This window comes from Copadichromis virginalis, linkage group LG10 (assembly GCF_057382275.1).
Source record: "Copadichromis virginalis isolate Kocher_CV1m ecotype Utaka linkage group LG10, C_Virginalis_male_GT1.1, whole genome shotgun sequence".
NCBI classification, from domain to species: Eukaryota; Metazoa; Chordata; class Actinopteri; order Cichliformes; family Cichlidae; genus Copadichromis; species Copadichromis virginalis.
The window spans coordinates 17,224,512-17,251,995 of NC_140627.1; the positions used below are offsets into that span (position 1 = coordinate 17,224,512).

At 42.9% G+C, this 27,484-nt stretch overlaps 2 protein-coding genes across 6 annotated transcripts in view; both read left to right on the plus strand.

The window, feature by feature from the left end:
• Positions 1-400: 400 nt before the first annotated feature.
• Positions 401-27,484, plus strand: part of mtus2a (microtubule associated tumor suppressor candidate 2a) — a 47,818-nt gene continuing 20,734 nt past the window's right edge. For 3 of the 4 annotated variants that reach the window (XM_085470316.1, XM_085470318.1, XM_085470319.1), the window contains exons 1-4: positions 401-532; positions 13,316-15,570; positions 16,480-16,738; positions 19,605-19,850. In XM_085470316.1, the coding sequence (XP_085326442.1) occupies positions 13,558-15,570; positions 16,480-16,738; positions 19,605-19,850 (2,518 nt within the window). In that variant the 5' untranslated portion in view covers positions 401-532; positions 13,316-13,557. Of the gene's footprint in view, positions 533-817; positions 840-13,315; positions 15,571-16,479; positions 16,739-19,604; positions 19,851-27,484 lie in introns of those variants that run through there. The other variant, XM_085470317.1, reaches the window with a different exon arrangement.
• LOC146700192 (uncharacterized) lies at positions 20,966-25,903 on the plus strand. 2 transcript variants are annotated; one of them, XR_014922525.1, is made up of 2 exons: positions 20,966-24,412; positions 24,486-25,903. XR_014922525.1 is itself a non-coding variant. In XM_085470323.1 (2 exons), the coding sequence occupies exon 2, from the start codon at positions 22,177-22,179 to the stop codon at positions 24,145-24,147; it is 1,971 nt and encodes a 656-aa protein (XP_085326449.1). In that variant the 5' UTR covers positions 20,966-21,178; positions 21,252-22,176; the 3' UTR covers positions 24,148-25,903. The 2 variants fall into 2 exon arrangements, 1 of the variants encoding a protein (XP_085326449.1); XM_085470323.1 differs by having other exon boundaries at positions 20,966-21,178; positions 21,252-25,903.

The following is a 27,484-nucleotide window of genomic DNA, read 5'->3' on the forward strand; positions in this document are numbered from 1 at the left end:
CACATTACACTTGGCTTATCTGTGACATAATTCTTCACTAACAGAAATCTGTGGTCAGGTCATTGTCTGGATGTATAAAAGCAGCTGCAGTTCGCTGTGCTTTACCGTTTCTACATGTGAAAAATTTTCATTGATGCCTTTTGAGGTCCAAAATGATTTTTGAATTTATAGCACGGTAGGACTTGTAATTCAGCTTTTCAAAATCCAGTCGCGGTCATATTGGAATCCCACCACGTGGGAAGAGCTGCTTCCCACATGTTCCAGCAGAGGGCGCACATGTGTTAAAAAAGCCCGGCCGTCTGAGCAGAAGGATGCTCAGCCAGGTGTCGGCTGCAGCATCAGCACCGCTCCTCCTCCAGTTCCCTCCTCCTCCTGCTGTCCGCAGTACCTCTCTCTCTCTCTCTATCTCTCTATCTCTCTGTGCGTCGTTTCTGGAAGCCAGGGAGAGTGGGGAGGAAGTGGAGAGACGCGCTGGCAACTCCTGGGTTTTCACCGACATTCTTCAATGAATCAGCAACAGAGAAAGCTGCAGGTAAGTCGCACGACTGTAAACACCCCGTGCTTATTTTGCTCGGAGGGCTAGCATTGATTTCCCGAAAACGTGTCGCACTTATTTTGCTCGTAGGATTTCGGGTCTTGCTGCCGGACTCGGTTCGACCAGCACCATAAATACAGTTTGTTTTTGACTAGGCCCGCATCACGGCAATGCGCGAAGGAATTTAGCTCGACTCTACATATAAATAGCTGTAACCTCGAAGTTGAGCCACAGTGTTGGAGAGAAAGTGAGGTCAGAAGGAAGAGACGGTGCGATGGAGATGGATGGAGCAGGTCAAGTCTCTGTGAGTGTTGCTAATGATCCAGTATAGATTTTAGGATTTAAACCAGATCCACTGCACTGAGAGATGATATGGACTTGATTTTGAAGGATTTTGTTTTCATTTCTCGCCAAATGTCATTTATTGATGAGCTATTTTTTGTGAGTGTATAGACTTCAAAAGCAAAGACTCTCACAGCTTTCTAATACATAACATATAATTCTTGTTAACTGATAGTGGAAAAGCTGCAATATTTTAAATTTCTTGTCGTGTTTGCCCGCTCAGGCTTAAGCTTTTTACCAGTGAAAGTGGACAAATGTACATTTATAATACCAAGGTTTGAAGTCTGATAGTATGATTAATAACTTTTCATTTCTAAGTCCACGAGTGACACTGCTGCACACTCATGCAAACACTAATTCTTCAGTATCTTGACTGCTTTCAAGGAATTCACGGCACAGAGGTTGTATTGATACTTCAATTCCATTTGCAACACTTCCCATTTTCTCAGTCTCATTGTTGGAGACTTGAGACCTGACAAAAGAAAACAACGGATGGAACAATTAAAAGTGACTGAGGGATTTCACGCTGTTGTTTCAATTGACCGGTGTCGGATGATTGGATTGTCCTTAAGGCAGTTGGATGGGGGTGTCTTTGTTGGGGTGAATCCCCCTTTTTCAGCTGCTTGGCCGAAGTTCTTGTACTTTTTTCAAATCCGTTCTAGTTTGCAACCGTTAAAGTTCAGAATTTGCCTGTACTACTGAAGTATGTAAACAATGTGCCTCTAATCTGACAGTTTCCGTGTAAAAATAAGTGATGTTTTCAGCATTTATTGGAATTGTCTGCTGCCACTATTGATCTCAGTATCAGAGACTTCCCACATTTATGGATCTTCAAGTCCGTTTTGCTAAATCTCACCAATCCCTCCCGATCATGTTAACGTGGAGGTTGACACTGCATCAAAGCAGGAAAGCAGATCTTACGGCCTTGGCTGTACACTGACTGCTCTAGTTGCTGCTCTCGATGCTGATGCATGTGTGATTGATTCATTACATCTGACCTCTGCTAGGTCTGAAGAGCGATCAATTTATCAGATCTCTGCCAGAAATACCACTGCCGGCTGTGTGTGTGTGCGTGTCTGACTTTGTGTGTTTTGTCTAAGCGTGAGGTTCCTATACCGTGTGTGTGTGTATGTATTTGTTTCTGTAGGTACAGAAAAGCCTATGAATGTAGCACACCGGTATGACCTTCAAGGTTATTTAATAGGACAGAACGGAGGAGAAGGAGGAGGAAGGAAGGGAGAGAGGGAGAAATTGAGATGGGAAGTGAACTGAAGCTGAGAAGGACACTAAAGTTGGTCAGTGTGCCTTTGAATAACATGTCACAAGTGCAAGGTTTTAATTATTTTGAAACATTTTTGTCTTTTTTTTTTTTTTAACATTTTTGCTTGGATGATTGCGGTCTACTAATAAATATAACAGCGGTTTCCCGATAGTGGTGAAATAGGTTTAATGTAAGAAAATGATAGAAAAGGTTGCAGTTATTTTAATAACACAATTGTAAGAATCCTCCACACTTTGGACGCAAGACGCTCTGCACTTGCAAGTGCACGTACACACGCATGTGCCTTATGTGTGAACCGAGCATCAGCACACGCATTCTCGAATTCACGCTGCTTTTGTCTGGAAGGTGGCATTGAGCTTATTGTAGCTCCTCCCCTGCAGTCGCAGGCAAGACATTACAGGGTGAAAAGAGAGGCACGCCTCCCTTCATGACACACAAACACACACACATACAGTTTTCCGTGTCCCACCAGGAACAGACATGAAAGACCTTTATTCACTTGTGTCAGACAGTTTAAGCGCTCACCTGATTTTGCTTTTTTTATTTTAAATGTATCTTATTTGTATATTTGTCTCATATTATTTGATTAAGCTACAGATGTTATTAAGAAACTTTATAGAATTGTGTCAGTGAACTTAAAAGCACGTGTGTGATAGAAAGAACCGCTGTAGTTATCCTTGGTTAGGTCTACCTCATTAATGTTTTATGAAACTTCTCAACAGTGTACATCTATGTTCTTTTTTTAGACTTACTCCCACCAAATAAAATCCACTCCCAGAACAGCAGCACAAGGGGATTCTTCTCCTGTGTTGTACTTTCTAGCTTTCCATTATTGAATGTATGAAAACTCTTAAAAAAAGCCCCCCCCCCCCACACACGCACTTTTTGCATATCATTGCCCCTCCCAAAAACCCCTCATCTTGCCCTATTCTTTGCTCACCTCTCACTGATCCTTGGGCAGCTCTCCCTCCCCCATACCCCAGGGGTTTACCACTTGCTCATTGCACATACGCTTGCACATTACAATACTAACCAGAATCCGTCACATCCCCGCTCCTTTGCACCCCCTTGGCACTCCGCAGCATCATTTTCTGTTTCTATATTCTCTCGAAATAAACACAAGTGACTCAGCTCGTCTAAGTTGCTCTCAGCTTCTCTTTGTCTGGTCCGTCTCGCCTCTCCTGCTTTATGTCTGACTGTGTATGTCTGCGAGTCTTGGTGAGCTTGTGGCATCCTCACAGTCCCACGGAGAATTGCACTATCATTGCACCGCTTTGCATTTGAAATGACCTCCTCTTTGTCCCGCCTCATACAGTTTCGCACAGCCAGCTATGGAAGAGTTAACATTTTTTTTTCTGCGACAGGAGTGAGGCTAGTGGGTGGAGGGGCTTTACTAATAACAATGCGGTGGTGCTGCTCCCAGCAGCCAGCATGGACAAACACCCTCTTTTCTGCTCCCCTTACCTCAATAAACCCTTGTCTGGACCTTTGCAAACACGTGTTTTAATGGCACGTAGTTGCTGCTTTTAACCTGATGGTTCAGGTTGAATATCCAGAAAGGACTCAGCTTTGTTGTCGTTTTTATTTATTTATTTTTTCCCTCATATTTCCTGCCTTTTTCTTTCATTTCATCTTAGGTCGGCTTTTGTTGCATTGGTCTTGCTTTTTATGTGCCCCATTCTTACATTTAAAAAAATGTAAAATGTAAAATTGTAGTTTAACCATGTAGATCACGTTGCACCATAAAGTTTATTATTATTGTCTGCCCTCACTTTATCCCAGTCCGGCATTACCGACTGCATAGCCTGGTGAAATGGACAGCGAAGCGGGACCGTGTCCAATTTAGTAGAGATTCATCCCGTGTTTTTGCATAAAAAGCAAGGCTAAATAAATAAATAAATAAGGAGATGGTAAATCCCATAAATAGATGTGTGCATGCATGCAGACCTTTTGTTTTGTTTTTGTTTTTTTAAGCCTCATTCCCCCCCCAGTTAGGAGCTGTTTCTTTGTCTGCCCCTGCTGCAGCGATAGTCACTGCCTGAGCGTGAGCTGTTGTGTGTGAAGGTGATTCTCGTGTTTGATGATCTTTCATTTCGCATGCACTCGGTGATCACCTTGGTGCTTTATGGGGTTTTTCGGATCAGAAGTCCTTTTGTTTTTGTTCTGCCTCCCGTGTTGGCAACAATGGGACAAACCTAGCGTGCGAACACGTTTTGATGGATGGATGTGCACGTGAACCCATGCCAGCGTTTGACCGTTTTTCATTTGGTTTCACCTAATAAATCTAATTTCTGGCATATTGTGATCTGCTGCTGATTTCATAGCAGGCGCCAAATGCCGCCTGCCTGCCCGAAATAAGGGAATAAATCAGCTTTTATTGGAGATCATCTGATATTCTCATTCTCCCTTATTCACTCATATATGACCACCCACTATGACTCAAGATCCTGTAGAAATCCTGTTACCGATTCCCCTGCGATATAGACTTATTCCCCTCCCCCGGGGTACAAAAAGGTGTCCAACTGTAGGAGTAGAGTGGGGGGATGAGCTGAGAGGAAATCATTTGGGCAGATGTAGCCTGCTGATGTGCCATCTATAAGGATGAAAATGAGATTGATTACCTCACCCTGCCCTTATTAACTCTGTATTATTGGGATGAAAGAGAAGAGGGGAGCAAAAGAGACAGAGTTGTTGAGAAAGGCATAACACCAAAGAACTGAAGGGACATCGCTGAGCTCAGTGTTGTGAGCTAAATTGTGTCAGCGAGGCGATGCTGGTTGATGAGGAGCATGTCTGTAAGCACAGCTATAAAGAAAATCGGTGCAAAACAACAATCAAGGAGCTGGAGAAGACTATTTCTGGTTATTTTTGCGCTCCTGTTTGCCTCGCTGTTTCTGTGTGATGGTAATCCCTTTGCTGTGTGCATACTGGGTTATTGCTCGGTTCACACGTATAAACAGTCGAGCATACTTCAGTGAATCATCACTTGTGAAATTCTGTCTGCAGGCTATCTATTGTGTCTTGTGAAAATGGAGCGTTTAGCTTATTTCACTCCTATTTCTGTCTGTGTGGTTCGCAGACAGCGATGAGGTGGCGGTAGTGGGGTTGAAAAGGAAGGAATGGATGACTAATTCTTAGCTAATTTGTGAATAGGTTTTTTCGCTAAGCTTTATCCTGCTGGATGATTACGTTAAGGAATGCAATATAAAGACAACATCCTCCACCCCCACCAAATTAGCACAAATATGATAGTTTTTATGTCTTACATCTATCCACGGCTCTAGAACACGGCTTTTCACAAGTTCACACTCTCCAACATGTTCATTGTACAAGGACACACAAGGGTAATTTCACTGGTGATTAATTGCATGTATGCAAAGACACAGCATGGACTGAATTAGAGAGAGAGAGAAAAAAAGATTTTAAGGATAACCGCTCCACTGCATTTTAATGCAAATCTTGCACAATCCAATTTTCAAATGCGGGAACAATCAGGAGTCATAAATTATGTCGTCGCTTTGTCCATTTGAGTTTTTTCCCCTTTTGCTAATATTGCAATGTGATGGAATTTACATCTCAGCAGAGGTATGTGTGGATGAAAGAGCGATAGGGCATGGGGCAATGAATATATGTGTGTGTTCCTGGGTTTCCCCTTGGGACCACAGAGCTGTAAAACCTGTCTGCTCTCCAGTGGGGGAGGAGAGAAATAAAGCAAAGTGCCAAAGACAAATGGCTTCTGTAATAGCCACATGTGCTGCTGGACCAGCAACAAAGACACTGAGGGGGAAGGCTCATGTTGATGTGTCTACACAGGTGACTGCCTTTGTACTGTCACATGCGTTCATGCGATACAGAAAATGTAAACCAACTCAGCAACAGAAGAACAAAAAGATATGCCCATCAAATTTCCTTACTTGCTTTCAAAGAAGAATATATAAGATGCCGGGGCATATTCCTTTGAAATTTCATGTTTTTTTTATCTGGAAAAAATTCTTTGCGGCACTCAACTTTGATCCCCTGAATGAATCCAAGACTGGCAGCCCCTACCCTTCTTGAAATCTGTAAAAACCTCTCACATATTTTGGCTCATATTTTGACCTGAGAGGAAGTAGAGGACTGAAGAGAGGAGGCTGAATCTTCACCACTCTTACTATTGCAAGACATTAGTGTCTTTAGAGACACAGTTTTCTTCATCCAGTTAAAAAACAAAACACAGCATTCTCTCTATAAGTCAAATATTCATTAGAAATGCCTCATAGCAACATATTGAACAATTCAATTTTTAATTGTAAGTGAGAGGTTAGAACACAGTTAGATGGTTACTTTAATTTGAGCTCTACTGTTGGAGTGGAGATAAAAAAAAAAAAAAGCTGGTAGGTAGGCAAAACTAAAATAAAGAGTTGCTAATGTGGCCAGGAAATAGCTATTAGTGTGTCAAGTCAAGTACTTCCATTGTTTCATGTAGTACACGATCTACTGCATACTTAGTTGTGGAGTATGTGAATTTCAACAGGTTAATTTGGCCAGCTGTTGCACGTCTGAACTTCTACATCTTTCTGTGCCTCTGAGCACACATAAAATAACATTTTTCTACAGTCAAGATTAAAATTGACATACACGCAACATTAAACACCATTACACCAACATGACGTGCTTTAGATGGCTGAAAAAAATCTCATTTAGCTATCGCTGACATCATCATTGATGCTATTATTGGCTGACATTGTTTGGAACCCTGTCTTTCCATTGCGTAGCCAAGAGTTAACTTTGTGACGTTTATGAGTACATCGTCAGTGCGCTCACTTCATGTAACAATCCTTGATTGAGTGAACAGCAGAGATGCACCGATCGACCAGTCAGGAAGTGGAACTGGACAAATTCCAGCGTTCTCGTCCCAGACTGGTGACTGCCCGGTCAGCCTCACTCATGTGTAATTACAAGCTGGTCTGTTTCATGCCTGCACAACACAAGCGCAGGTTTCACAGGCAAACGGCCATGCACGCTAACACGTCATTAACGTGGAAGTTCTTCACTGTGAGTGAAGTCACAGAGTAAAATACTTAATCCTCACCCTGACTAAAAATGGCCATTTTAGTGATGTGGCTAAAGGTAGAGCTATGCAGATGTCAGAGCCAACCACAAGACAGCAGCCTCGGTATGAGCAAAAGATCAAAGCGGTTACAAGAAAAACTATGGAGACTAGTGAAAAAGAGAAAAAGGTTGATGTTCTTTTTGTATTGAGTGTATGTAAACATGCTAGAATAAATGGCATAATAAAAGAAATAACATTTATTTTATTACAGATATCTGTTTCATCGACTTTTTTTTCGTAATACGTCAGCTAAAGATTACTGTACAGGAACCCCATAACGTATTGGAGTCGAAGGAAAATTGTACGTTTTAATTTCTTTCATTATGAAAATCAGATTTTACATTAAAGAAACGTTTTATTCATACTGTCAGTTTTAATGCTTAGGAAGAAAACTGACAAACAAAATAGGCATCAGTGGGTCACACTTAGAAAAAAAACTGAAGAAAATTGCAGTTGGTGCATTTCTAGTGAACACACTTGTGTGAATGCAGACTATTTGAGTCACAGCTTAGACAAACTGATTGGAGTGTAGATGCAGGTGTAAACGATCAAGGTTGAGCAGACACCAGTGTAGAAGAGAAGAATAGAAGCAAAGCAAGCAAAACAACAACTAGACACACAGGCTCCTACAGCCTGGCTTTACTTTTGTCAGGAGATTTATTTATGTGTACCCACAGTCGAGAGATTTAAAAACGAAAAAAACAACAACTCTCAGTTTCAGCGACATGACCAGTACCAATTAGTATTAAATCTTGTAACAGATTTTTGTTAACTGATTTGCTCTCTTGGGCTTTTATCAGTAAGTCGCTTCAGAAAAGGGGCTCTGTAGTGCATCCTATAGAGGGCCAAATGAGCACTAATTAGAACACTCGTGTGCTCCAGCAACAACTCTCTTTTCTGTATCTATTTGCATGTCTCATTTCTCTCACCTCAGGTCTGTGTCTCAGTCTCTCACCCACACAGACTCATTCCTGCTTGGAGACAAAAACGGAAGGTTAAGGAAAGCCTCCGTCTTTTCTTAACTCAACACCACTTTCGAGTTTCCTTGAGACCCCTGTCATGTATTGTTACCAACCTCTCATCTTTCACCTTCTAAAAAGAGCTTTCCGTCTTAAACGCAGCACTTCGTGGGATAGGAGCCCAGTGAAAAATATCACAAATACAAGTGTCATTCTCCAAATTTAAGCACTGCCAAGATATCCCCATATCACAGCCCACGCTCCCATCACTTAAGCTATGCACCTTTCCACCTTTTTGCAGGGATATGATTGCTCCTTCGCTCATTTATGTTTAGTGCTGTGTGTATTTTGTATGCGCTGTGTGTGCTTGTGGCTGAGTGCGCCTCTAACAACAGTTGCGTGTAGGTGTGAGTTTACATGTGAAATTGATGCACAGTAGAATGCATAGGAATGTAAAAGCATAAAAGTGACCTTCAGATCTTTATTGTATGACTGACCTTTTTCACTTGTGGTAAATTCGAGCATGAGGAAATGTATTATCTGCATCCGATAACAGCTTTGTTGGGTTATGCCTACATCTATTATTTCCCAGATGAGCTCAGTCTGAATACTTAACTCAACATGTACATGTACAGTTAGGTGAAACAAAGCCTGCCTTTCTTCTTAACACCTAAATCTGAATGATGTGGCACAGATTACAATATTATCCTCAAGCAGCTTATGCTATTTATTCAATTTGGATAAAAGGAAAATAAATGTTAAAAAATACTATAGCATATATTTGTTCCCTAACTCCCTAACAATCTGGAAACTTACTATATAAACCTTTTATGATACCTGGATTGACTATATATATATATATATATATATATATATATATATATATATATATATATATATACTTATGATATATCCAGGTATCATAAGTTTGTGATTCAATTTGGGTCACTCAAATCATTACAAATGAAATTTATATTATGTGTAAGTTGTCGCCTTTACATACGTTACCTGTACAATATTTTTGTAAATACATTTTTCTAAATAACGTTTACTGCAGTGTCGCTTTTACAAATGTAAAAATAGGTGTTCATCAAACACTGACATTAATAGCGCTTGTAATGAATTACTTTGTCTTCTACAATGAGTATGTAGCTTCAAATAGGCAGAATGAATATATGTTTGTATTCATTTGTTTGGTCTTTCTGAACAGCAATTTTTGCCATTTCACTGTATATGAAGATAAAGGGAATAACATTATAAATGAACATGCATGTATGTGTTTTTATATATACGTGTGGCGAGCAAGTGCAGACAGGCTTGGCTTGTATAATGTAAATAAGGGTTTGGCTGTGCCAGGAGTGCTTGTGGCAACTGTGCGTTTATAACTCATAACTACTCTTATATAATGCATAGTACCCTGTCCACTTAGTTTTTCATATTTGCAGTTTTTCCTTTGCTCCGAGCTGGGTGATCAAAGAGATTTTTCATATTTGTTAGATTTTGTAATTGCATAATTCATATTCCTGCCAACCGACACGCCTTCAACCAACACTCCCTCGCATGTGATCTTCTTTACTTAGAGGATCTGAGCGTGTGTGACATCAAAATAGCCTAATAACGAGGAAAGGCAGCTGAGGGGTTTTTTTCTTTTCATGTTTCAGATTTTTTTCTTTTTGTTTTACTATCATCCACCAGTTTCTACTATTCTTTTTGATTCTATTATTTTTCATGTTATGATTAGAGTTTTGCTGGATTGTTTTCTGTTTTGGATTTTCTCAGTTAGGTGAAATGCAGCTTATTCTGGTTCAGCCACTGTGACCGAGCTCAGCATCCAGCCTCCCGAGAGTGCTGTCATCAGCACAAGCTGCAGCACTACATCAGTGCCAAAATTGATCTGCCACACATGTCTTCTCAGGGAATTCTCTCACCCTGTAGCACAGCTCTCTGCCACTTTCCTTCCCTCCTATCGGTCTCTGTCCCCGCCTCTGTGTGAGCAATTAGCTAATTATTTGATTGTTTGCGCCAATCAAGGGTAAATATGAGCAGGGTACACACAGGCAGAGGGGAGCAGACATTGTGTGGATTATCCTCCATGTTCTGTTTGTCAGGCACAGTGAATTTCCATGTGTTCCCATTGTGTGTGTGTGTGTGGGGGGGATGTTTACTTTACCACAATCTCAATAAAAGACTTGGGTTTTTAGATTTTATAACTGAAATTCTTTTAAAAAATGACCTCATTTTAGTTTGCTAAAGCCAACTTTTATTGCTTTTATTTATTTATGCTTTAAAAAAAATAGAATATTAGGTTAACTTTGATGGTATCTCCAAATTACTTCTAAGAAAACCTGTAGGAAATTGAACTTCCATGTGAATCTTTCCCCTGTCCTTTACATTTAGAGAGAATTTAGCTCTCTAGGTTTTGTGGAATATCAAATGTGCCACAGGCAGTGAGAGCTGTCACGGGGCACGTGGAAAAGCCACTCGCTAATGAGAACAGACACCCCTGCTGCACATATAATTAGAAGGTGGGAGAGCTATTCATACTTTGCTACTCAAACATTCAGTGTGATGGTTTAAGACATATTTTACTTCATTCTTTGACTGCACAGACAGATGAATTGATCCAGACAGTTTTGACGGCAATTGATTGAAATCTGACGCTTGTTTTGTATGAATTTTCTCTATGATGCAGGAAACAGGCCTACAGAACAAGTGAGCAAAAGATGCTCTCCCTGAAGGGCAAAGGAGCTGAAACCATTAATATTCAATGGTTTTAATGCTTCTGGTTCAAGGCAGAAAGAGAATTCCTCGTAGAGCTCTCGTATAATTATGGAGAAATTTAAGGAGACAGCCGGAAGTGTTTATTTCGAGAGCGTTTGAGTGTGCGTGTTTTATACCGCATGTTTAACTCATCTCGTAATATGATATGTAGTAATATGTTTCAGCTCTACGGCCTCATTTGTGCATTAAAGGCTAACGCAAGTATTTAAAACACAGTTTTAGAGACTGCAGATTTTAAATGCAGCAGGACATGCCGTTGTTGTGTACAGTCCAATCATGCCATTAACTACATCCACCCGCTACAGAAAACATGCTGAGAGGAGAGTGGAAACCCTCCTGTAGTGATCAGACATACCGCATGGATTTATCCCTTCTGAACTGCTCTTTCTGGTCCTCGCCATTAACGACCCCTGCACCTAATTTTCATCTTTTTCATGTTAGGATGATGCCTGCCTTTGAACATATTGGAGACACTGCTTGCTTGTGTTATATGTTCTATAAAAACTTAATGATCGGAAAAGCTTTTATTACAAGTCTTTTCACCCAGTTCTCATCTTGCTTTCTATTTCACATTGTCTCTTGAGGAAAGAAAAGCTCATTACAAATCACTTCTCACCCTTTCCGCCTTCCTCTTACTTGCCTTCATCAACCATCCCCAGGGTGACTCCTTCACTTACATGCAAACACGCTGTACTTCTCTCTTCACATATCTCTCACGACTAAAGTGAACATCTACAGTAACTGTCCCTGTACTCGTGCTGATCACAGTAAGAACATTGCTATTACCTCAGTGATGCGCTTTATGGATGCTGTTTTGCATAAAATAACTGGTTTTCAAAATAGTGAAACAAAGATTTTGGTGCTCAATTCAGTGAAACAGGCAATGTTTAGCCTCAAAATACACATAAAATGCATAATGTAAAAGACCCATTATAGAGAATTATTTAAATTTTATGTAAATTACCGATTCAAAATGCATCTGTCGCTTCAGTGTCGCAGGTGGATATTGATTTTAACTAATTATACATAGCTGGGTAGTGTTATCTGTTAGCTCATTGTTGAGCTGAAATATAATTATTTCAGCATATTAGAAAATAGAGTACAAAATGCAACACTTGCATCCAAAAGATACTGGCGTAGCAGCCCTAGACAAATGAACGTAACACTGTTCTTAGGTGAAGTACTTACTTAGTTTCACCACCTCTGGACATGTCTCTGCTCTCTCTCTCTTGTAGGGCAGCCGCCCCCAACCTTTTTTGGGCCACGGACCGGTTTATGTCCGACAATATTTTCACGGACTGGCCTTTAACGTGACTTAGATCACTTGGCTGTTTGTAGGTTCCAAATTGCTGCAACAGGGGAGTTGCAGGGTGCCCTGTGGAGAACAAACTGTGCAACGTCAGCACAATAACATGGTTGAACGGTGTTTCTCCTGCGTCTTCTTTACTTTTTACATTTTCATTTATTGCCTATTTTAAAAACCGACTCCAATAAACTGGAGCTGCCAGTATGTCGCGCTTTACTTACAAAGAACCTAATTTTGCCAATATCAAGTGCACCAGTTTCCAAGTGATTCGCTTATAAGGAGGAGACATGGCACTCCCAGAAATTCAAGGGTGAATTTGCTGGTAGAAGTTTAGCTACTGGGACAAAATGTCCATTGAAACCATTGAACTTAAAGATAATTTGGATAATGTTTTAAAATAAGTATCTGGAGGCATTTCAAGATGGCTGCCAAGTGGCCAGACTTGTGTCTAGAATGACTTTGATGATGCCTGAAATTAAAATGAACATTATTACTTAGAGAACTAATATCTAATTCTCATAAAAATGATAAGTTAAAACCTCCAAGTTCTTTTTGAACACACAATAAAACTTGCAAACTGCTGTAATTGTGTGCATGTTACATGGCACCAGCTCCATAGGCCCCATTTATGCTAAACTGCCTTGCAACCACCCACTATAACACAAGAAATCTCTAAGTGGGAGTCAAGAGTTCTCCTCTACTTGTAAAGTCTCTGATGCCTCTGAAATAGAAACAAGGTAGTATTAAAACTGTAATTTTCTTGTTATACTTCCAGTGATTCTTCTCTCATAGGCAACCAGTTTTTTTTTTTCAAATGGCTATCCACTGATATGAGTCATACATTAAGAGCAGAAAATGGTTCGCCGTACACAGCTGATTTCATAATTGCTGCTACCCAGAGCAGGCTGAATATTAAAAAAAATTAAGTGACTTTGTGGGGGAACTGCAGAATGGCTGCTTATTAAGTGTACTTGATGCTTTTTTTTCTGACAGTTCCCTTTGTTGTCTTTTATTTCAGATTGAAAGACCTTCATCGTGGTGAAAAACCATCAGAGACCGCTTTTTAACTCGCTGTAAATGCAAAATAAGAAAGGTGAAGTGAGAAAGGTTTCATGAGATGACATTTTGTCCCTGGCTTATTCAAAAGAGCCGTCATCAGACCCTGAAGAGAAAAGGCAGTGAGGGAAGTAACTTTTGTAGCTCCATAAATGGCCTCAGTACCCTGCAGGTGTCTTTGAGTGTGACAAAAATCAATTCAACATGAGCAATCCAACTAGTATCCAAGGCCTGAGGGTCAGTGTTGACAGAGGAGAAAAGATTGGAAATAAAACCCAGATCCAGTTCACTCAGTCTGGAGATGACAACGCCAATCAGTTATCCTCAATCAGTGATCAAGAAAGAAGAGGTTTGTATGAGGACACGGGATACGGCACAAGCTCTATTCCTCCCTTGGTCTCTCAGAGCGACTCCCCAGAAAAGTTAGAGTTTTGGGGATCAGAGCAGCAATGCGTGGAGTCTGACTATGAACTTTTGGCACGTCAGGAGATACATACTTACCTGGGAAGCAGGAAGCAGGAGGAGAATGAGGAGGAGGACGATTGTGGAAGCATGAAAGATGGAAAAGATGAAGGTGCCATGTCAATATCATCGAGTTCAACAGCCAGCTCTGCTTCTACCGGCGTGAGGAGAAATGACAATGACAGCAACAGAGTGGAGAGTAAAATTCAGAGAGGCAAAGAGGTTCAGAAAAGGATCGCCTGTCATAGCACTGAGGAGCTAGACGCATGTGTGACAGCAGAGAAACAGGACACCAGGTCAGGCAGAGAAAGATGGAAGGGAGGTCTGAAGGAGTCTAAGTCTGAGACGAATGTGTTTGTCTCCAGCCTGTCAGCTGTTTCCCTCAGTGGAAGCCTGTCTAGTGCTCTGGATGGTGATAGAGAAACTTCTCTCGCCTCTCTGTCGAAGACCAACCCTTATCACAATGCCCAAAACACTACCTCAGCCCAGAACAGAAGAAGGGCAGCCCCTGTAGATGCCAATCAGAACTCCCCACCGATGCATCCTCAGGAGACCCTTAACCCAGCATTCTCATACCAGGATCAGAGAAAAGATGAGAGAAGTCATAGAAATGGCTTGTCCTCTGATGGAGGGCTAGGCCAAAGGAGAAAGGCTGGATTTGAGGAGAGGGTGCTGCCACCACGGCGCCAACAGCTTGTGAGGCCCCTCTGTCAGACGGAGATGGGAAGAGCGAGGAGTGCAGACTCCAACACTCAGCAAACTGAGACAGGGCAACCGTCTCCTCTTAACCTCTCTGCAGATCCACACAGTAATGGGTCAAACAGAAAGTTTACAAAAACATCTTTACGTGAACCATCTGATTTCTCCCACCTGTACAACACATCTGTAGTCTCCCAGCTGAGGCAACCCAGCCAGACATCCCAAAGGGAGACTCCACCAGCGGAAAAACAGCCAGCTACAAGTGCACGCCACAGTTCCAATCCCTCAAACCCTTCCACCTTAGAGAAGAGACCCCAGACTCAGCTTACATACAGAAGGAATTGCTCTAGTCCCAACAGAACTGGGGTTGAATCCAGGTCATCAACCCCTCCACACTCCCCTCTCAGGACACCCCAGGGCTCACCATGCAGGCAACCCTCCATGTACCTCGTTTCTAGGAATGTCTCTGGAGTGGTTAGACATATCCCTGCTGTATCAACATCAGCTCAGGGCTATGGCAACAGTTGCTTGAGAGCACCAGTCAAAACTAATATAAGCACAAGTGGAATCCCCAAAGCGCCTCTTAACAACCAGCAAAGCTCCCCCAGCTCTAACAACAACAACTCCCCCAAAGACAGCTCGCCATCACCTAAACTGAAACCTAAAGGAGTTCGCCCCAAAATCATTACCTACGTCCGAAAGAATCCTCAGTTTAAGCCTCAGGCTTCTGATGGACCGTATCAGGTATCCTCGCTACCATCCAGGCTGTCCGCATGCACCCACAGCCAAACACCCACATCTTTTAAAGACACACCTAAAGAGCCCCCAAGGCCTGATCCGGAAACCCGAGGAGCCCCAGTTCTTTGTGCCTCCAATCTGCTTTATGATAAGTACCGCCAGGAGATGCAGACAAACATTTTTCCATCAGGAATACTGAATAGGAGTATAAGGGCTCCTGGACACACAAACACTGTTCCACCCGTACACGCCCATAGCCACACAGCACCTCCAAAACTGGGCAGCAAGGCAGACAACTTCTATGGGACACCATCAGAGGTGAGTCCTGTTTACTGTAGAGATGTGATTTTAAGTCTTTCTTTGATTATGAGTCTTACGCACAGTTTATTGACTAAGCATGTTAATGCTTCCATCATGCTGATAGGCCTAGTAAACCATGTATAATTGATAACAGGCCTTTTGCATTTTATGATCACTCTCAGAGGACCTTCATTATTGCTTCTAAACCTATTTCTTATTGATACTGATTCAATAAATTCATTTTGCATTCATACTTATATACGCAGTCAAACACGAACATGGGGAAATAAATATTTAATGCTTGTTGAAGTGCAAAGTCCGCGGGGGACGAGTTAGTTTTCAGTGCTTCACATGACAATGTATGTGTGTTAGCATTTTGCCTAGAACACAGTAACACTGTTGAGAGTGTCAACATTTCAAATTTATTCCGCAGCTTCCAGTTTCCCTGCAGGACTCTGTTACATTTTCATTTAGAGTTAATAACATCTGATTTGCTGGGTTCCATTTTTCATCAGATTTAATTGCTTCTACTCACAATATAAGAAAAAGAAGCATGCAGCAGAGTTCCAAACTGAGGATAGAAATACTTTTTTTTTCAATAATCAGCATCATGCTGCTATTAGATTACAGGGTGCGTTGCATTTTTGCACAAAATTAAAGCTGCTACAGTATCCAGACATTGTTGCTAACAAACGTGGGTGAAAGTCTGAAGGGGGTTTTAAAGCAAACACACACAAATGTTAAAAAAACAAAAGAAAACGCTGTTATTATCTTAGTCATGAATTTAAGTGTGGCCCATACTTGAAATGCTGCAATGAAAAATGGAAAGCTCTTATGTGATTTAACTGCACAGAAATGGCTTCAGAAAACACAGCATGTCAGTTATTTTGATGGCATTTGACTCCATTTGGTGATTTTGATTTCTAGGTTGGAAGATCCGTCAGCTTGAAAGGCTGCTCCGCTGAGGACGCTCTGCAGAGCAGGACGGCTGCTCAGGCAGGAGGGAGTGGCAGTCTCCTGCGGTCTGGCAGAGGTCTGCGTCTGGGACTGGGAGCTGTCACCAGAACGGCTACGATCGCGGCCAAGGGCAGAGGACCTAGTCAAGGTCAGAGGTCAACACAAGTCTTCAGCCAGCCGGTCCAACCTGTCACCCCAGCAACTAATCAGAAAGACCCGGATAATACAGGTAAATTAAACATTTGACCAGATCTGAATTTTCCACACAGAAAGCAGCAAGGATAGCAACTGTAAATGACCTCTTTTGAGTCATCTGAGCTCATGTCAGATTCTATTTCAGCAACCCAAAATTTATGCTGCGTTACCTTTCTTCTCCTCTGCCGCACCAAGCAGTTTTGAGACCCTTTCCTCCCCTTATCAACTTGGCCCGAGATGAAGGCAGCTCATTAAAATGCGTTCTCTGAGATTAATTTTGATCTGATTGGGAATCTTTTAGAGACACTCTGAGGGGACTCGTTCCACACCAGTACGCTGCCATCACTAAAATCAAATAAATAAATAACTACTTGCTCACATTTTCCTCTTCGCGCACAAAAAATTTCCAATTCTGAGGGTTCAGATAGCATCTCTGGCTGCCGAACTCAGATTTAAGTCACAGCTCAACTGTTAATGCAATATTGGAGTCTAAAATTTTCTCATCATCCTGCACACTGCTGGCAGGCTGTGTCATTTATCACTCCCATGCATGTTTGATTTGCTGTGTAGCTGAGGGTGCCAACGCAGACACAAACTGATAACATCCGGAGAGATTTTGTACATCTACATGTGTACTTTAATATATACATATATACACAAAATACATACATACATACCCAAAACTGAACATGCACAGTTAATCAGCATAGTTTCATGATGTGCTGGGCTTCCTTATCATAATCCTTATTAATACATATGCATAGCAACTACATGCCGCTTGGCCCTCTGGGAACTAAAGCCTTTGAAGTACAAAGCAATTAACACTTAAGTGATGTCACTATCTTCCTTCTGGAATCCTCCATGCCCTTTGCATGGTTGGATAAACGGCACCTGAAATGCTGAAATTATTTGAGTTTTTCATTTTTTCTCATCAGTCTCCTGGGAAAACACTAACTAGAACCCCCCACCCTACCCCCCACCCCTTTATTTCATTCATCGCTGTGAATAACAACATGTGAGAGAAGAGGAAATCTCTCTGTGTCACACAGATTATAGTAGTTATGCTATAAAGTTATTGTGTAGCTGTCAAGCTACTCAAACTACTTACTTAATTACTATATAGATACGTCTAAATACTGTATTGTTTTTATAATAAGGACCTTCTTCTCATATGTGTTGTAGCAACCACAGCTTCTTCGTGCTGACACTCTCATCTACTCTAAAAGCAGTGATCCTGATGCTTTGTGCATGTTCTGCTGCAGAGGTTGTAATAAACTCAGGTGTTACATTTACATGGAATTTCAGACTCAGTGGAGGTAATCGGTGCAGGTTTTTGTGTCTCACCTTGACCTGACTCTAAAAGACTGGCGATTGTTGCACCTTTCCCAGCTGCCTATCCCATTGAATTTTTCTGGCCTAAATTACTTAATGTCCTTGCTTTCATTCAAAGGCAGTGGACGGAAATATGGTTTTGCTCACGTCTTTAGCATTGGCAAAACTCTTAGGGTTTTCTAAGGGAAAACAATTATAGCCTAAAGGACCTTTATATATAAGCTTTTTGATGGTGACTTTATCACAGAGAACTTTGAGATGTGTGGAATAAAGACACCGGTTACTGCTTTCTATATTCACAAGCAGTCTGCGGCTGTGGTATTTAGGCTATAGTTGATGATTGCCAAGCTCACTTCTCTCCGTTGTCTCTCAGAGTGAATGAGTACAGAGGAGTGGGGGTTGGGAGGATAGAATAGAAATGAGACCATTTATCTTGAATGATCCTGACCTTCTCACTCTAGAGGAGCAAGCTCCAACCTAATGAACAGACCGCATGGCACACAGACGGGCGCTAAGGATCGAGGGAGGACATGACAAGTGTGAGCAGCAGCATTGATGATGCTGGAAGGGAGCTAGACTGGAAGCTTTTTTAATTTTTCTCCCGGGTTTTCCCCTCTCTGTTCCAACAGAGTTTTATTTCTCCTTCACAAAGTTTTTCTTTCTTTCTGTTGTCCTCACGATGTGGTTGCCCCCATAGCATGCACTGGCACATGCAGCTGTGCCAAATGGAGAGGAAATGAGGGCTGCCTACCTTATCTCTGTAGCCAGCAGGGGATAAAGCTCCTCTTCCACCCAGAATCGTTCCCTGACAATAGCTTCCTATATGAGGCTGTGATTACCTTTTTAACCTCAATTTCTCTCCTTGATTCCAAACATTTTCCTTTTGTCCTTCAATAACAATAGTTTCTCTTTTTTAAAATTTACCTTCCATACCTTTCAAGTTTGGAAACGACTGCTTTTAGTCTTTGAGATAACTTTGAAGGGTTACTGATAATAAGGCAGTAAGGTTATGGGTTAGATAGATATATTAACAATGACCTAATCTGTGAGTGTCACATTGAATACCATGATAGCGCTGACATTTGAGAAACCGCTGGCCAGTAGCCCAGTCTGCAATCATCAGCAGAGCCAAACACAGCTGTTCACAGGTTGTTGTGTGTATACTTATTATATTTACTTGGCGCAGCAGTCATAGTCATAGAATGATGAACTTCCTGGTGCCCACTGAGAGCTTAGTCAACACAGGATAATGAATGGTTCACAGGGGGATAAACATCACAACTGTTGAGCTTCTTGTATATATTTTGCCTAATGAGTTTAGTCAATAAGTACTAACACACACACATACATGCACACACACAGACATCTGTACACAAAATCACTTTCCCTGTATATCAGGATTCATTTGTTGCAACTTAGATAAAAGGAGCATAAATGCAGTAGAGCCAGATATGATGAAATGCAGTGAAGTAGTTCTTTTTTTCTCAGTTCATTGCGCATGTCTTGATTCGTTTTTTAGAATTCTCAGTAATACACATGAGATAACATGATTTATGCTTGATTCTCAGATGACCAGGCTGCCACCCCACCCGCTACTACGACAGCAGCAGCCCAGCCCCAGGCTGCAGCGGCCTGCAGGTCTCTGCTTCCCAAAGCAAGTCAGTCGGGTCTTCGCCCCCCAGGTTTCAGCTCCAGCCGCCTGCCCGCGGGCCGCCTGGCGGCATTTGGCTTCGTCCGGAGCTCCAGCGTGTCCTCTGTCTCCTCGGCCCATTCTGCTGACAGCACACAGAGTGACCCCTGCAGAACAGCTCACCGTGAGTCAGCTCAAATCTGTTGACACCACCATTACCACGCGTCAGATAGAGGCCCTTCCATGCACGCGTCTGCTTTTCTATGATGCCACGTTCACGTCACGCGAATGCCTGCCTGTTAACTTTAATGCCGACTTTATCACCACATTATGATACATTAAGAGTGATAAGCACTTAAGCGCTTTTGTTGCCTTCCACTGTGTTTTCCCTGATGAATATAGTTTGCATAAACAGCCCCCACCCACATGCATTATGTTAGGGTTTGCTTTCTCTTTGAGTTCCACCCCTCCTGCAATTTATCCTTCACTCTGAATTTTCACACACAATATCAACGTAATTATCGTGTGCAGAGACACAGATTCAAGAAGCACATCTTCCATAACACACGAGGACACCAAAGAAAAATCAGATTATAGTCACTAGCAGTGCAGTGTGTAGCTGTCAATTCGCATTAGTGTTTTATCATCAATAGGTTTGTGCACAGGCCACGTTGGTCTTTCCATTCTTACGCTTAGAGGTTTGTCAAAACGACACAGCACACATCATCGTTACCCAGACTTACCAGTAATTTTACAGGCTCTTACTGTAACTGGGTCTGTGCTGCAGATTCTGTCAGCATTAGCAGAGATAACAGCAATGCTTGTGTGAATAGTTTTCATTTTCACAGTAGCAGGGGCCTGGAAGAATTTACAGTTGTGATCCCAGTGCTGCTTGGCAGACTGGTTAGATAGTTGGCTGAATTTTGTGATGGCTGCATGTGTATTTAATGTGACCTACATAGGAAATGCTTGCTCTTCCTCTCCCAGTTACAGTTGACGTAAGCGCCTCGCTCTCACGCACATCAGGCCCCCTGTTATGTCATCGCTCCTTTCCCTCATTTCCCCCCTTGTGCTCATCCTTTTTTTTTATCCTTGTCTTTTCTTTGCCATTGGTTAAAAAGTGAACACAAACTGTGCAGTACTGAGGGAACGGCTCTCTGCAGTGCAACAGGGAAAAGAGGAATCCCTCTGGGTTTCCAAAGCAGAATGTGTTTATCTTTTTCTTCTTTTTTTTTAAACAAAGCTGCATAAATAGGGAGGTTTTATTTTTTGAAAAGCCTATGTGCTTCAGGAGAAAAAAAATGTTTTTATTGTTTTAAACTTTGTACGTATTTGTTGTAAAGGCTCACCTTTCAGCACATTCACTTCACCAGATGCACCTTGTTTCTTTTCCTCACCTTTGATTGGGTGTGGTGCTTGGCCTTAATTGCACTCACCTGTCACTTGTTATATAAGGACTGCACTCACCTACCCCTCACTCTTTCTTCACTCCCACATGGGGCGGCAGCTGAGGTGAGTTTCTCTTTGAGTCTCCTGAGTTCATGTATCATTTTGAGTTACTTAAATCATACTTTGTCCTTTTTAGAGAGAGCAGTCCATGTGTGTCTTTCTTTCCTTTACCTGTTATACAATAAAACGACAAAACCTGCAAATGATGACTGCTTATTCTCATTCTAATCCGATGAGCCCATGATGATGACTACTGAAACCCTGAACCTTCCTTCCTCCAAAACATGGTCCTCCGAGCCGGAGTGGTATTAGCGTCATGGATTCAAAGCAGCCATTGACTGAAGGTTTGAGAAGATCCATTCGTGATAGTCGACCTCCTGCCTACCTGCAGCAGTATGACGTTCAGTATCCTGGAGCTAGAAGAGCTACATGTGAGACAGAGAGTCAAACAGAATGCCAACATAGTGACAAAGACACACATGGGCTGCAGGATCCTGTCGGAGAGTCAGAAAGACAACCAGAGACATCCCCTGCTCCTTTACCCACCAATCAAGATGAGGTGATGAGGGAACTCCTGATGACAATGAGGGAGATTAGGCAATTCATGATTCAGTTATCTCCTCCCCATTCTCACAGTTCCTCCAGATCTTCAATTCACACTGTCTCTGATGAAAGCAAATCCTCTGTTTGCGGTTTACAAGCCATTCCCCAAACACATCAGCAACATGAGCAGTTCCCAGTGATTGATCCAGCAACATGTCAATCACCCTCTCAGCCCCCCCAGGTTAGCCGTCACTCTGGTGCAGTTCTGGCTGCTAGCCCTTCTTTCCCTAATTCAACAATATTAGATGCTGCAGTTCCTTCAAGTGGTTTGCCTAGACCAGTTTTTCCTACACCAGATGAGACTCCTTTTAATTTCCTGGCCACACCACTGCAAGGTCCCCACCAGATTTCATGTGTTCAACCTGCTGTTCCTCTAGATGAAGACCCTGCTCAACCTCTCGTTTGCATTCCGGAACCAAGGCAGCACCCTCCTGTAAAGCAGCAACCAGCTACATCTGATGGTTTGCATGCACAAAACCCTTCAGTACCCATCACTGCTAGTTCTAGTCACCCTGTTAGCACTAGAACACGTGTATAAACTTGAGGGTCCTTCTTTCCCAGACCTTACCAGAGAAGATGAAATCCAGTATAGGCTGTTACGAATGGCCCTTACTAACCTGCTTGACCCTCATGACACAGAGCATTTCAAATATCATGTCCTTCTTGATCATCTGAAAGTAGACCAAGCTAAACGGTTAGCTATTTCCTTTTCCTATGCTCCTGACCCATACACTCAAGCCATCAAAGCTCTTGATGAGCGTTATGGGCAACCAAGACAGCTAGCATTGAAAGAGCTACGGAATATACTGGCGCTTCCTCCTATCAGAGCAGGTGATGGTCGGACTCTGGATAATTTTGCTCTTCGTGTACAAGCTTTAGTTGGTTTGCTTAGCACTATGGGTGATCAAGGACGGACAGAACTAAATTGTGGCTCCCATGTCGATCGCCTACTTGAAAAGTTGCCCGCAGAGCATTCCAGTCGCTTCAAACGGCATATTTACAGGGAACAAGGAGATACGATGTATGACTTACCTTTGTTCTCATCCTGGTTGCAAATTGAATTCAAGTGTCAACCAAGAAAGGACAGTCCTGTTTCATCCTTTAACCAGCCACGACCTGCCCATAAGTACACCTCTCCACTCACAACAATATTACATGGGACAAATGCATCCGATCCTGTACAGGCAGCACAACCCATCATAATGACTAAGGCAAGATGTGCATATTGCTGCTCACCTGAACACCACATTAGCAAGTGCCCCGAGTTCATTAACAAGACAAAGGATGAGAAAATAAACTGGATAAGGAGAAACAAACGGTGCTGGCGTTGTGCTAGAACTCATCAGGCTGCGAAGTGTGATCTGAGGAAAGCATGTGCCACCTGCATGGAAAGACATCTACAGATCCTATGTGAGGTGAATCAGAGACCTAGAACTGAAACTAATCCTGTAGTGAGGACACTGTACTTTGATAGACCTAGCGATCGCCCTAGTGTCCTTTTAAAGGTTGTGAAAGTGCTCCTGCGTAATGGCAAAAGAACCCTGGAAACATATGCAATACTTGACGATGGCTCCCAACGTACCATGCTTCTGACATCTGCAGCTAAGCATCTCCACCTAACTGGGAAAGCTGAAAAATTATCACTCAGAACTGTCCATCAAGAAGTTGAAACCATTCAAGGTTCTTGTGTAAGTTTCCAGATTTCTCCCATCGCACATCCAGAGAAAACTTACACAATTAACAATGCCTTCGCTACAAGTCACTTAGCACTTTCAGACCACACCTACCCCGTATCCTCTCTTCAACGGAGATACAAGCATCTTCAAGGTATCCCATTAACCTTCATTAACAAAGCAGTTCCACTACTGCTCATAGGCTCTGATCATACCCACCTTATTACGCCTATTGCACCAGTTAGACATGGACCATTTGGATCTCCTGCAGCAGTCAAAACCCGCTTAGGATGGACACTCCAAGGTCCAATCACAGACTTCCAACCCCAGAGCAGTTCCACGCATGCCCAATGTTTATTCACATCTTCCAGTTCAGGTTCAGGAGAACCGCTCCAGCACATCCTTGTGTCCGCTGATGGCTCTGAATTCATTCAGCCACCTCATACTCTACCATCAGCAGTACCTATGTCGTCACCGGCAGTGCCACTATCACCAGTTCCACCGCCTGTGGCTGCCATTCCGCCAGTGGTCAGGGCGCTGCCTGCTCCTGCATCACCTGGTCCTGCCTCTGCCAAGCCCCGTACATTGCCCCCAGCACCTGCAAAACTGCCCAACGGTCTGCAGGTCTGGGCCTGCCGCTGCATCCCACGCGGTTGGCATTTGGACCTGCTTTGCCGTCACCGCTGGTTACATGGTCGGCCCCCTGAACTGTCTGGCCTGCATTGTCGACCCCCTGAACCTATATTAGACCTGTAGCATGTCTGATTCCTCTGCCCCCGCTTTGTGAAAAGGAGCATCTCTGATCCTTTGAACATATTTCTCAGTAGAAATATGGGGGCGGCTGTTGTAAAGGCTCACCTTTCAGCACATTCACTTCACCAGATGCACCTTGTTTCTTTTCCTCACCTTTGATTGGGTGTGGTGCTTGGCCTTAATTGCACTCACCTGTCACTTGTTATATAAGGACTGCACTCACCTACCCCTCACTCTTTCTTCACTCCCACATGGGGCGGCAGCTGAGGTGAGTTTCTCTTTGAGTCTCCTGAGTTCATGTATCATTTTGAGTTACTTAAATCATACTTTGTCCTTTTTAGAGAGAGCAGTCCATGTGTGTCTTTCTTTCCTTTACCTGTTATACAATAAAACGACAAAACCTGCAAATGATGACTGCTTATTCTCATTCTAATCCGATGAGCCCATGATGATGACTACTGAAACCCTGAACCTTCCTTCCTCCAAAACAGTATTGATGAAGGAAATAGCACTATTACTGACTAAGAGTGGGGGCACGTATGTGTGTCAAGCTGAAATCAGTGATTTTAAGAATCCTTTATTCATGAATATTTATTGTCTTTTGGAGCTATTTCTAAGCAACTATACATCTCAGCATCCTCAATTTAAACAACTGCAAGTACAACTTATGTGGATATGTCACCACTTGGCAAAGGTCTGGGAGAACACCCAAACTGTCACCCGTAGATGGGAGAAAACTGGTTAGGATGTTCAGTAACAACCATGGAAACTGCTGATTCATCAGCATCACTTTCCACAGTGAACAAATAATGGGTTGTTTTCTCGCCGTGGCACTGGTGCATTGCACAAAGTGGATGGAACAGTGAATTAGGACTACCTCCAAATCCTTCACCTCAAATCAACACCTAGATGGTAAAATTTGTTCATAATTAAGTGCTCTAATAGGATAATGACCAAAAGTAATCAATTTACATTCTTCATTTTATATAAAACCTTCATTTCTACAGTTTTTTTCTTAAAATAAAATATTTCAAATAATGTCGCACATAAGTGAAATTTGATTTAAGATATTTCTGCTGAGCAAACATTCATTAATTACATCAGGACACACTGCAGCTCTTCACATACTGTAATGACACACTTGTACTACTAAATCAGAGAAGAACAAACACAATGTGACATGATCTTTCTTGCTGGCACATTGTCTATTTAAAAAGCTCTCGGTATTAATGTGCAGTAGCCAATCACCTGTCGGTCAAAACTCCTTAGGCAGTTAAACCTTTATACATCAAATATACTCAGAAAGTGTAGCAGCACCTGCCAGGACAACAGAGAAGACTAGAAATTGTTAAAAGTAGTGCCTGCAGCAGAATATTCCTCTTCCTGCTGTTGAACGGCTGCAGTGTAAGGTGAAGCTAAAATGGAATAGAGGATGATAGACGTGAGAGGAGGAAGATTAAGGTCCTTTGATGTTAAGTTTTATGTGTGTGTCTGTTGGTGTGTTTGTACGTGGCATGCAGTGCGGGAGACAGAAGGGGAGAGCAGAAACATTTATTTCCACTTTTGACTCTGCGTGGTGCTTGTGGCCTTTATCAGTGAAGTATTTGAACTCTGGGCCCTTTTTGAACCCCCGACTGCAGATCCTCCTTTTTCTTTCCTGCTGTGTGAGCACTTGATGAGCTTCAAGCACAAGGTTGTCTGATGTCTTTTTGTCTTACTTTACTTTACTTTCTTGGGGGGATAAGTTTAACAGTCATACTAGCTCTTCTCTTTGCGAGATTAGGGTGAGTTTTTTTTTTTTTCTTTTTTTTTTTTCGCCTGTCCCATTTGGTTCTTTAGCCATCAGAATTGTTGTCTGAAGACCAACAAGGATACCCAATGGATTTACTTTGCCAAATGGATCATCGTGGCATTGCCGTATTGGTCCATTTGGTCGATCTTTGTTTTTATTATTTATTATATTTTATTTTCAGATGTTACAGACGGGACAGACATGAGTGAGAGATAGGAAAGGGAGAAAGAAAGAGGAAGGAAAGGAAAAACAGAAGGGGAGAGGGACAGTGAGAAAGGGGGGGAGAAAAAAAATAAAAAATCTCCTGGATCACCTGTTGAGAGAAGAATAGAAAACAAGCAAAAAAAGACAAAAAAAACAAAAAACAAAGCAACATACTAAACACAACACCATCGCATTAATCTAGCTAAGTGTAAACAGCAGTAAATACTAAATATTCAATGTTGTTGTGCAGCACGCAGGACAGATGTGCTTCGAAGTAGCAGCCAAGAAAGGTGTAATTTGGGTCTACGAGCAGTGAACACCCGTGTGCATACCTGTGTGGATCAGCGCGCTTGTATTCCAAAGGTTCCTTCATGTAACGATCTGCTAGGGAGTGTGGGGGGGCCACAGCCCTGTCCTCCAGGGTGTGAAGCAGGTATGGAGGAGATCAAAACTCCAGACATCCAGAGGCCCCCAGAACACAAGAAACCATGGAAGACCAACAGAGGGGCAGCCGCGCCACTGTTCCAGTAAGAGCTGAGGAGAGTCCCAGATGAGGGTTCACTCAGCAGCCGCGGAGCAGAAGCCAGGGGGAGTTGCAGTGACGCGCCCGTGAGCTCCGCCGGCCGCCAGCTGTGCCTGAGTGACCGAGCCCCAGGCTCCAGGCCCCGATAAGCGGCCGCCAAGGAGTGAGCCGGTGTGTACCTGGACGCCCACCCCCAGACACAAAGAACCACCAACGCACCGACACCTGAGGGAGTCCGCCACCGGCAGGGGAAGTGGTGGTAGGTGGAGATAGGCCTCCAAACCTTGGAGGGCCTGAGATGTCCCCAGAGAGGTGGCGTCTGATACCCAGCCTGACATATAGACACAGAAATACAGGCACACACAGATACAAACATCCATTCCCCCCCTCATGCTCTCATATGCACTCACTCCACACTCAACCAACGTGGAGACAGACATAAAGAGACGCTGTACACACGATCACACTCCCCAAGCGTACTCTACAAACCGGGTCTAGGTACCCTTGCTCCTGGAGGGGGGAACTGCACCCAGACCCAGGTGGTGTTACCCTTTTCCCTGCGGTGGGGAGAGGCAGACCGCCCCGACTCCGCAGCAGCAGGAAGGCTCCACACTCCAGACCGCAGTCGGACGGCCAACTCCACCTAGCCCTCCCGCTCCAGCAGGCCGCAGAGAATGGGGGTGGGAGAAGACTCCAAACCTCCCTCCACCCGCTCATTGTAGTGTTGATGCATGTGTGTTCTAAGGTGCAATTAAAACCCAGGAGGGCATGGAGCTACCTGCCAAGGAGCAGCAGGTAAGCGCATAGTCCCTCCTGATAGC